This window comes from Schistocerca gregaria, chromosome X, assembly GCF_023897955.1.
Source record: "Schistocerca gregaria isolate iqSchGreg1 chromosome X, iqSchGreg1.2, whole genome shotgun sequence".
Classification (NCBI taxonomy): domain Eukaryota; kingdom Metazoa; phylum Arthropoda; class Insecta; order Orthoptera; family Acrididae; genus Schistocerca; species Schistocerca gregaria.
Window position 1 is genome coordinate 503,863,970 of NC_064931.1, and position 12,368 is coordinate 503,876,337.

Here is a 12,368-nt window from a genome sequence, read left to right on the forward strand (position 1 = left end):
CCATTGAAAATTAAATGTTTTCACAGTATTTCAACTTCTGAATTATATTACGAGTCTTCAAAGTTGACTCTATACTGTTTTCCACTCTGAAACTTGCTTATAGAGTGACTGATAAACCAGAACATTATGACCAATGACCTACTTTTGATATATAGTTGTCGAGATGATAGCAACACCACCTGGTGAGCAATGACTGCTAGTCAGACACACAGAGTGTGTGCTGTTTGTGTGCAGAATGAGGAAGGTGTGTAATCTATCAGAGTTTAACTGAGGGCAGATTGCAATGGCCTGGAGGCTAACATGATTTCTCGGGGGTTCTAGGAGTGTTGTGATGAGTGCCTTCAAACCAAGGTGAAACCACATCCAGACGTTGTGGGGTTGGGCAGCCACCCCTCATTACAGATATCAGACACCATAGGCTGAGCATACTGGTACAACAGGGCAGACTTTAATGGTGGGCAGAGGACAAGTGTGTCTGACCATTCCTAACAATGGGGCTCGGCAGCCATTACCCCTTGCATGTGCCAATGTTAACACTTTTTACAGTGGCAACTATGACTGAAATGGACATATGACCATCAGCACTGTACATTGGTGCAATAGCTGAGCATTGCATGGTCTTATGAATGCCAATACTGTCTTCATCTACTGCAGAATCGAGACAAGCAGGTGGCAGCTCCACTATTGTCTGGGGAACATACATGTGGGCATCCATGGGACCAGTGGAGCTTGTGGAAGGCCCAATGACAGTCAAGGAGTATTGTATACTATTTTCTGGCCATATAAATCCCTTTATGGTGATCATATTTCCTGACAGTAGCAGGATTTTTCAACAAGATAATGTTCCACATCACAAGACAAGGAGTGAGATAGAGTGGTTTGAGGAATACAATGGCAGGCTGCAATTGATGTGCTGGCCTCCCACTTGCCTGACCAAAACCTAATTGAACACATCTGGGATGTGAGCTAATCGCCCATCTCAACAGAATTTAAGGGTGTTAGGTGACTTGTGTGGTGCCAACTCCCTCCAGTGAACTAATAATGTCTCATTGCCTCCTTGGCACAACACATTGCTGATGTTATCTGTGCCATAGGTGGATACACCAGTTATTAGGTAGGTGGTCATAATGTTCTCGCTGATCAGTGTATATATTCTAAAGTGATTATGGGTTGTCTTACATTTACTTAGAAGTTTCTTTCCATGTACTGCATAACCTCCTCTACTAATTTCATTTTAGTGTCAGGACTTGTTTGTAGATAGTCAAGGGAGCCATCATGCACAATCTTGCCAAGATGCTCTTGAGCAGGGCTGATACACTGGTGAGTGCAGACATTATGATCATATGGTTTATGATATGTTGGTCCAATTTAGGAATCCAGTATGGCAGAAATTCATCATGCCATGGGTTTCACAAGCTCTTTTTAGGTACCTGGAAGTATGTGACATCAGTTGTCTATGCACATACTGTACAGTTCCTGTAAATAATGGGCTGATGGTTTGTGGGTACAGATCTAGTGCGATGTGTTACTCTCGGTTCTAATCAGGCAAATTTTGTGGCAAAAATATCAATGTTTTTTCACTGTCACGCTCCTCAAACCACTGTAAAGTGATTCTGGACTTGCAACAAGGACAGTTATACTGTTAGAGGGTGCCATCACTGTTGGGGAAGACATCAAGCATGACTGGGTTTGGGTGGTTCACAACAGCATTCACATAGTCCAGAACTTTAATGGTGCTGTCAGTTACTACCACAGATCCCATGGAAGCCCATATCAATATCCCCAAAGCATAATACTGCCCCCACCAGTTTAGAGCAACCATCCACCTGAGTTACAGTGTAGCTGGATTTGATCACAGACTTGGTATAATAAGAAACATGATTCATCTGACTGGGCAACATGTTTCCATTGATTCATGGTACAATCTTGCTGATCTCATGTCCACTGCAATTGTATTTGACAGTGTCATTGTGTCAATATGGAAACTTATAGGGGCCATTCACTGCTGAGCCACATTCAAAAATGTTCTCTGAATGGCATATTCTGAAACACTTGTGCCTCCACAAGCATTGTACTTTCTCATCAGAACTGTCAGAGATTACTGTCTTTCCTCATTTACATAGCAGGCAAGACCCTACCCTCCCCATTTTGTGCATTCATTGTGCTTCAACCACTCTCCACAGATGCTCATTACAGTAGCACATAAACAGCTAACTAACTGTGTCATTTCAAAGATTCTCATTGCCAGGTTCTGATGCATAACAATCTGCCATTTGTCAAAGTCTCATGTCAGTGGATTTCCCCATTAACAGCCTGTATTATCACTAGAATGATGACCCATTTATGTTTACTCCATTCCTGTATTTTTATTACTTGCCAACATAATGTTTTGGCTCATCAGTGTATTTACAACACTCAGGAATTGATATTTACATTAATTATTTTTAGCAACATAGGATTTTAGTACTGGTGACCCAATCTAATTGATACCTTTTCTCCAATTGACAGGCATATAGAATGAAATGTCAAGTATGGCATTACCACTGCTTTCAAATAAATAAGAAATGAATGTTAACATCACATACAATATCCTGCAAGCATTATTTAACGTAAAATCTGATTAATACAATAACATTAGAAGTAATTCTAAATCTGAGTGAACATTTGATATTTATGCAAAGAGCTAAACTTATCATACAGAAGATCCACCAAATTGGCTGTCCAGTACTGTTACCAAAGATGGACATCCTAGGAAAGTTCCTAATAACAGACATGACTAATGCATTTCCCTTCCCTTGTTCATTATTAAGACATATAAAATTAAGAATATTTATTATTGTTTGTTTCTTACAGTTATTGTTGTTTTTGTTTTCAGTGTAACTTTTATATTGTGATTTCATAGATCCTCAAGCTTTTATTAATTTTTTTTTCTGTGTTCGGTGAATGTTATGATGTATACCTATGGAGATGCCAAATCCCATCAGATTTTAATAAATAAGCAAAAGATAACATTGTGAAATAATCATGTAGTGCTGATGAAGATTTCATAAAGCTGAAATGAAGTTGCTGAACTTCAGATTACACCTTATTTAATACCAAATTATACAAGGCTCCAACTTCATGACAGAGGTGGTTAGAATTTCCCAGTAAGCATGTCAACAGGCATCCATGTGTTCATCTGAATGATAGTTGGTCGTTCCTGGTCCCTACACATTTGGTATGTACCAGTGAAAATAAAGCCATATCCAAAGTATTTGCAAAATATATAATTGACTAATTAATGGAACATGCTGTGAACAAATGAACCATGAAGAGTCAGTTTTGCCCAGTTCACAGAGTCCATTGTCAGACATTGCTAAACCATCAAAAGTATAACATTTTATGTTTAACAAGTTTTCAAGTTTGTTGCCATATACTCAGTATTATGTCTTTAGTTGTTTAGCAGTCTTTGTTAAGAAACACTGTGCACTATACAAATCTAGCTGTAAAAGAAAAGCACAACCTACAAATTATAAACTTTATGCCCAAAAGAGACACTATAATGCGTTAACTAATACAAAATATTGCTCAATTTATCAAAGAATAATATAAAAGTGAGAGCTATTTAAATCTATATGTGATATTCCAGGAACTCTTGTTTGAATCCTCTTGTAGTTTAGAAGTAACAGTGTGTTTCAGGGAAATTGCATGTATTACATTCATATTACAATTACAAGTCATGCATCAAATAAAAGAGCAGTTCAAACAGTTTTGGTTGTATACTTGTGTACATGCACATGCATTGTTTCCTGTGCATCCCATTAGAAAGTGCTAGTAACAATAATGGCTACTAGTGGCCAGATAGGTTATTGTGTTTTATAGATGAAAGGACTCAGTCTGTTTTAGAGTGCTACATGCATTCTGTATTAAGTTCCATAGTAATCCTCCATGTCATAATAATACCCATAGATGGTATCATCAGTTTGAAGACACTGGCTCTCTCTGTAAAGGGAGTAGTACATGACAACAAAGGGTGACTGAAGAACATGTTGAATGAGTCAGAGAAGCTTTCATGCATAGCCACAGGAAATCAGTTCTGTAGGGTAGTCATGAATTAGTAGTTCCAGTATGTCTATGTGGAGACAAAAGAGACACCTAATACTATGTCCTTATCATCTGCAGTTGTTATCCACTCTAAAGCTTACAGATCATGGTTTATGTCCCAACTTTGTAAACAATATGTTGCTAAACAGAGACAAGATATTCTGGATTGTGTCATCTTCAGTGATGAATGAGTACACTCATGAATTTGATTGCAGAATTCTGAAATGTAGTATAGAGGGTGCAACAGAAAGCTGACAATGGCTCAGGAGACAAATACAAGATAAGATGTGAATGACAAACAGGAATGCATGATTTACTCACACTTGTAAAATGGTTCAAATGGTTCTGAGCACTATGGGAATTAACTGCTGTGTCATCAGTCCCCTAGAACTTAGAACTACTTAAACCTATCCAACCTAAGGACATCATACACATCCTTGCTCGAGGCAGGATTCGAACCTGCAACCATAGTGGTCACGCGGTTCCAGACTGTAGTGCCTAGAACTGCACGGCCACTCTGGCTAGCTCATACTTGCAGACAAAATAGTCTCATATCAATAATTTCAATCAGAATGGACTTTTGTTTACCCAGAGCTGTACTTAAAGACAGATAAAACAAGTTAGTTTGTTTATCATAACTGGACCATTTACAGCTAGAATTAGGATGGTAAATCCTGACTATGATAAAAATTTGATTGACAGAAGGGATCTACACTGAAGTCACACAGGGGAAATCTACCTGCCCAATATATCAGCTCCATAGGGGAAGACTTAACTTTAAAAGTTGGAAAAGGTAGGACACTAAAAATTGACAGAAACATTTAAAGAAAAACATAAGTCAACAATGCTTATTATTTATTCCTCACTTTTATCTAATCTGTTTACTCAACAACCTTCGTTGTGGCACATGAGCTTTCTTTGCGATGAGGAGAAAAAAAAAAAAAAAAAAAAAAAAAAAGAAATTATAAAGGAGCTGATGACTTTGGCTGTACAGGTTATGTGAATGAAATTTTGTTTGATGTTCAACATGTACTACAAAATCAGTGCAACTTTCAAGTGCTTCTATGGCTATCTATATATATTTTTCTGAATGTGTTTGTTCTACAATTATGCATATTTCTACATTATACTTCCCAGGCAGAGTACTGGTCACCTTGTTATATACTTCTGATTAGCTTAATGGATACTTCAAGTGAGTGCTAAAGAAATTTAATGCAGTACATCAGTCTGCAATATTTGTATGTTTATTTTCCATCAAGGAAGTGTTATAGACTTCCTGCTGTTCTTAATCAATAGGAATGATTTAGGAAATAATCTGGGCAGCTCTCTTAGATTGTTTACAGATGTTTCTTTCATTAGCCATCTTGTTAATTCATCAGAAGACCAAAACAAATTACAGACAAGATATCTGTAAGGTGTGACAAGAAACAACTATGAGAAGTGTGATGTTCTCCACATGAGTACCACATTTAAAAATCTTTTGAATTTTGGTTACATGATAAATCATACAAATTTAAAGGCTTTCAGTTTAAGTTAATACACAGACATTATAATTACTAACAACTGAAACTGGAATCATCACATAGAAAATGCTGTGGAAAGGTGAACCAAAGACTACATTTTATTGTCACAACACTAAGAACGTGCAACAGCTCTTCTAAAAATACTACTTTTTAACTATGTTAGACCATTTTCTACTGGAGTACTTCTGCACAATATGAAGTTCTCACCATATATGATTGATGGAGGACGTTGAAAAACTTCAAAGAATACTAGATCCTTCTGCATTATCATGAAATAGGGCTGTCACAGATATTAAATACAAGTTGATGTGCCAATAGTTAAAACAAAGGTGTTTTTAATTGAAGTGAGATCTTTTCACATAATTTCAATCAGCTATGTACTCTTTCAAATGCAAAAATAAATTGTTGACTTCCATTTACATAGAGAGAAATGACCTTCATAATAAAATTAGGAAAATCAGAGCTTGCATGGAGGGATTTAGATCTTCACTTTCCCATGTGTTGTTCAAGAGTGCAAAGTTGAGAAATACTTTGAAAGTGGTTCTATGAATCCTCTGCCAAGCACTTAAGTGAAATTGCATGGTAGTCATGGAGATGTAGATAATTAAAATACATAGTTGATAACAAATGTATTAAAAGATGATCAGTACTCTGTCCAAAAAGTGTCTTGTACATACTTGTGATAATATTTTGTTTTGAAACACAGTCTTCTATTTTCATTGTGATGAAAAAATTGTTATAAAATGAATTTACCTTTATAACCAAGTTTAACATGAATTCTTGCAGGAACTTCCAAATACAGGGGAACCAAATATTTTGTACTATATGCTCCAATGTTTGCACATTTTGTGCTTGCATGGTGATGCTTTAACCAAAGCAGCAAAGGACCAGCCAGGTTTTCTCATATGGTGTCAAGAAAATCTTACAATAAAAAAGTAAGTTTAGTAATAAGTTTATCAATGACCAAGTGAATGCAGTTGATATGGTGACTATGTCAAATTATACATATAAAGATATCAGCTGCTCCAGATATGCTGATACATCACTATGTATTAACTGTGGTATGGTTGTCTCTATTGACAAAGCTACACTCATCTCCATAAATTAAGGAATATTTTACAGCTATGTAAAACATGGTTTGTGGTGATATTGTCTGAACTTAACTTGGTTGGTAATATACACTCCTGGAAATGGAAAAAAGAACACATTGACACCTGTGTGTCAGACCCACCATACTTGCTCCAGACACTGCGAGAGGGCTGTACAAGCAATGATCACACGCACGGCACAGCGGACACACCAGGAACCGCGGTGTTGGCCGTCGAATGGTGCTAGCCGCGCAGCATTTGTGCACCGCTGCCGTCAGTGTCAGCCAGTTTGCCATGGCATACGGAGCTCCATCGCAGTCTTTAACACTGGTAGCATGCCGCGACAGTGTGGACGTGAACCGTATGTGCAGTTGACGGACTTTGAGCGAGGGCGTATAGTGGGCATGTGGGAGGCCGGGGGGACGTACCGCCGAATTGCTCAACACGTGGGGTGTGAGGTCTCCACAGTACATCGATGTTCTCGCCAGTGGTCGGCGGAAGGTGCACGTGCCCATCGACTAGGGACCGGACCGCAGCGACGCACGGATGCACGCCAAGACCGTAGGATCATACGCAGTGCCGTAGGGGACCGTACCACCACTTCCCAGCAAATTAGGGACACTGCTGCTCCTGGGGTATCGGCGAGGACCATTCGCAACCGTCTCCATGAAGCTGGGCTACGGTCACGCACACCGTTAGGCCATCTTCCACTCACGCCCCAACATCATGCAGCCCGCCTCCAGTGGTGTCGCGACAGGCGTGAATGGAGGGACGAATGGAGACGTGTCGTCTTCAGCGATGAGAGTCGCTTCTGCCTTGGTGCCAATGATGGTCATATGCGTGTTTGGCGCCGTGCAGGTGAGCGCCACAATCAGGACTGCATACGACCAAGGCACACAGGGCCAACACCCGGCATCATGGTGTGGGGAGCGATCTCCTACACTGGGCGTACACTTCTGGTGATCGTCGAGGGGACACTGAATAGTGCACGGTACATCCAAACCGTCATCGAACCCATCGTTCTACCATTCTTAGACCGGCAAGGGAACTTGCTGTTCCAACAGGACAATGCACGTCTGCATGTATCCTGTGCCACCCAACGTGCTCTAGAAGGTGTAAGTCAACTACCCTGGCCAGCAAGATCTCCGGATCTGTCCCCCATTGAGCATGTTTGGGACTGGATGAAGCGTCGTCTCACGCGGTCTGCACGTCCAGCACGAACGCTGGTCCAACTGAGGCGCCAGGTGGAAATGGCATGGCAAGCCGTTCCACAGGACTACATACAGCATCTCTACGATTGTCTCCATGGGAGAATAGCAGCCTGCATTGCTGCGAAAGGTGGATATACACTGTACTAGTGCCGACATTGTGCATGTTCTGTTGCCTGTGTCTATGTGCCTGTGGTTCTGTCAGTGTGATCATGTGATGTATCTGACCCCAGGAATGTGTCAATAAAGTTTCTCCTTCCTGGGACAATGAATTCACGGAGTTCTTATTTCAATTTCCAGGAGTGTATAAACGTACGACATAGTTGACATTCCTATACGAGTTTATTTGTTGTGCCTACAACTGTTCATTTTCAGCTTACAAAAGTTGCTCTGTGTGCTCAGCAACCTATTGGTTGCAGTTCCTTCATGTAAATACTCAGTGTGGCTCAAAAATCTATGAGTGGATCCAGGAACAGTGTACTGTTCACATATGGGTTACAGTTTAGTACAATGACTAATTATAACTGTCTATTCTGCTGTCATGCTACATTAGTAGGGCCCTAATGCCAGTCCAGCACAAATCTTCCAACTTGCCCCATTGTTATAAGTCAATAATAAGTAGCTAATCTTTAATTCCTTTGCGTCTTGGTCAATGGAGAAGTTTTAACTACAACATAAAATCATTTCTCCTTGACAATTCCTTCTATTGCATGCATGAATTTCTGTTTAAAACCTGTTAGGCCTTAAAAACTTTAAAAATAAAAAATAAACAATTTTTAAGTGTAGTGTCTGGAATAGGACTAAAAAAATAAAATGATCACTTGTATTAACACTAAAGATTTTTGCATATTTCATAAACTGACTCATTCCATATCATTGCAGTAAAGGTGTCCTCCAAAAGTCTCTGGATCATTAACGAACTAACTGTGAGGTCAATGGAGAATGGTGCTTAATGGAGACTGATGGTCAGTGGAGAGAAGGATTTCAATAGAGAATGGTGGTCATTCGAGAAGTTTTAAATCTAATGTAAAATCATTTATCCTGGACAGCTCCTTCTACTTCATGAACAAATTCCTTTTTAAAAACTAGTATCCTGTAAAAAATTTAAAAAAATTATAAAAAAATAATTTTTAAGTGTAGTGGGTATAGTATAACTAAAAAATAATACATTCATTGCCAGTAACACTTACCATTAATGCATATTTTATAAACTGACTCATTCCACACCATTGCAGTAAAAGACTCCTGCAAGTGATTTATGGAACATTAGCTGACTGACTGTAATTTTCAATGGGGACTGATACCGAATGGAGTATGATGGTTAAGAGAAAAAAATGAGGATCTGCAGAGACTGGAGGTCAGTGGAGAATGGTGGTCAGTGGAGACTGATGCCCACTGGAGTATGATAGTCAGTGCAGAATGCTGGTCAGCAAAATTGTTAGAAATTGCCACATAACAATAATAGATTGTCTCAAAACTGTATCAACTTGCCCCTTTCACCACAAATTGTAACAAATTGTCCCTAAAACTGTATCAGTTTGCCCTAAATTGTGTTGACTTGCCCTAAACTGTATGAACTTGCCAAAATATGTGTTAGCTTTCCCGCAGACTGCAACATCTTGCCCCCAAATTACAACAAATTGCCCTGAAACCATAACAATTTTCCTAAAATTGCAACAAATTACCCCAGAACTGTAACAAATTGCTTCCAAAGTGTAACAAATTGTTCAGCCATATTGTAATAGATTACTGTCAATACCGGCCCATCATTTAAATTAAAATATTTTCTGTACCTCTCTGCCTTTTGATTAAATTTCATTTCACATAGATGTGTGCACAACATATTTCCTTGATTTGTACACCTCAGTAAACTTCATAACTTTCCACCTCTGCCTCATCATTAAATGTGATATGACTAAATTTTAAAAAACACCTGAACTCTTTGCATAATGTTCAGAAAAAAATTTAAGTACTTTTGCTTTATTGTTACCCCCCCCCCCCCCCCCCCCCCCCCACACACACACACACACATGCATGCATTTTATGGACATCAGTGCAGGGCTACTTGCTGTGACATAGACAGACAGACAGACAGACAGAGAGAGAGAGAGAGAGAGAGAGAGAGAGAGAGAGAGAGAGAGCATGAGCTGGTGGGGGGGTTATGTGTGTGAACTCACTAGCACTGAATGAATCAAAAACTGCAGAGGGAATGTGATGGAAAGCAAAATGTAAAACAAAAAGATATGCTACATATAAAACTTATTGTGAAAATTTTTTAATACAGTGTAGTTATATTCAATATTTTCCACTATCTGAGCAATTATGATGGATCACCAAATTTCCATGGAAAAGCATATGTCAGAAAGTTGGTATTAATCTTTTCATTTTCATGTATTTATATTATTCACATTATTACAGATATTTATATTTTTTACAGATATTTACATTATTTACCTGTTTGAGAGGCATTTAAAATTAAATCGATCATCATCATCTTTCTTCAGATGCCAGTGACCTCATGCTAATGTGCTCACTTGACTGTAAAGTATGCAACACTTACCACCATTAGTCAAAAGAGCCAATTTGCAGTGCTTTATGGTTGAAACAATTTGCAGCTTTGCTCATATTATATACTCCAATGATGATTTTTCAGTATCATGTAACAAACATCCCTGATAATCATCAATGCCAAGTTTCTTACTTCATAATGATTTTGCCCCTTTTGCTCTACACATTGCAAGTAGCGCCTCAGTTTTGAGAGCATACATTGTTGCTCTCTATCCTATGAATTCTGTAGTAGTAGTGACACGTGGGATGTTATGAATGCTATTACCAGTCAAGCCAAAATGACAAACCTACTATGCAAATTACTTTTAATAAAATCATAAATATTTGAGGTAGCTACATGATCTATTAAACTATCAGTGTCTGTGTGACACATTTTAACATTTTTGGCTTAAATTTCTTCAACATATAGCCATAATGAAAATCTGCAGGCAGTGTCTAGCAAATATCTGAAATAGCCAGAAATAGATCAGAATGGAGTCCATGTAAATTTTCTGGGTACTCAAGATCCTCTTACAAAATGTGCTCTATGAGGAGGAATGCAAAATTTTCATGACTGGTGCTGCCATCAGGAAAATAGGTGTAGTAGAGCTTTGCACCGTTAGGTGACGAGAGCTTCATATCTGATGAGTCAGTGTGCAGAGTGGCATTCCTCTGGGAGAACGTGTTGTGTGTCCACAGTGATTTCTGTAATACTCTGTGTTTGGAGTGTGGTGATTTTATGATGGATCCATGGACAGAAGTGTGCACGGACCTTCGTCAGACTGCATCTGATGATCCAACTTTATTGTCATGGGTTATCACCAGCGATGAGAGCTGGATGTATGGTTATGACCCAGAGAGAAAGCAACAATCAACCCAGTGGAAGGGCCTGGGCTCTCCAAGAACCGAAAAAGTGAGACAGGTGAAGAGCAAAGTGAAGAGCATGATCATCATTTTTTTATATACCAAGCGAATTGTGCACAAAGAATTCATCCTACCCAACCAAACAGTGAGTTCCCCATACTACTGTGATGGTTTCTGACAGCTCCGTGAAAATATGCAGTGATGACGGCCTGAACTTTGGCATCAAGGGAACTGGCTGCTGCATCACGACAACATGCCCAGTCACACAGCCTTGTTCACCAGGATCTTTTTGGCAAAAAACAACATGATGGTTGCATCCACGCACCGTACTCACCAGATTTGGTACCTTGTGACTTTGCGCTAGTCCCAAAACTGAAACTTAAGTTCAAAGGCTGTCAGTTTGACATTCTAGAGAGGATTCAAGAAGCATTGCTGGTAGTGATAAACTCCCTCAAAGAACAGGACTTCCAGAAAATGTTTGACCGGAGGCAGAAGCACTGGGACCAGTGTGTATATGTGGATGGGAACTACTTCGATGGTGATGGTGACCATTAATCCAAAGGTAAGGTTTTCAACAGATAGCAGCACCAGTCCCAAAAATTTTGGGTAGCACCTCACATGCCTGAATCTTAAGGCATGTTCATCACATCAAAACCCTTGACAGACATCCACGCAAAATCAGAGAGTAGTAGACATTGCAACATTGCCCAACTGTACAGACTGTTAACATCTTGGTATATAATATAAGACTGGTCATTATTTTCCTCATTTTCATCATGCAAGTTCATGTGAGGTGTAAGGTGAGTTAATGATGTCACATTGGCACCAAGTTTCAGCACAATTCTGCTCAAGCTCACCATTGTGTCACATGATGGGAAGGACATCACAAACCCTCTTATTCACATTTCTCGCTATCTTTTTTTGCCTCTTTAATGGAAATCAGAACCATGATGCCCAGCATTTATATCAGATGATTTTATTATTGGCAGCCATCGAAAGCGTACAGACACAACATTGCTTAGTATTGACTCAAAAGGCCTCAGATGTGGCATAAA

At 39.2% G+C, this 12,368-nt stretch overlaps 1 protein-coding gene across 4 annotated transcripts in view; it reads left to right on the top strand.

Annotated features, from left to right (window-relative positions):
- LOC126297705 (protein unc-79 homolog) overlaps positions 1–12,368 on the top strand; it is an 810,295-nt gene that overhangs the window by 289,650 nt on the left and 508,277 nt on the right. For all 4 annotated transcript variants that reach the window (XM_049988834.1, XM_049988837.1, XM_049988836.1 and 1 more), the window contains exon 19: positions 6,393–6,541. In XM_049988834.1, coding sequence (XP_049844791.1) covers positions 6,393–6,541 — 149 coding nt within the window. The remainder of the gene's footprint in view (positions 1–6,392; positions 6,542–12,368) is intronic.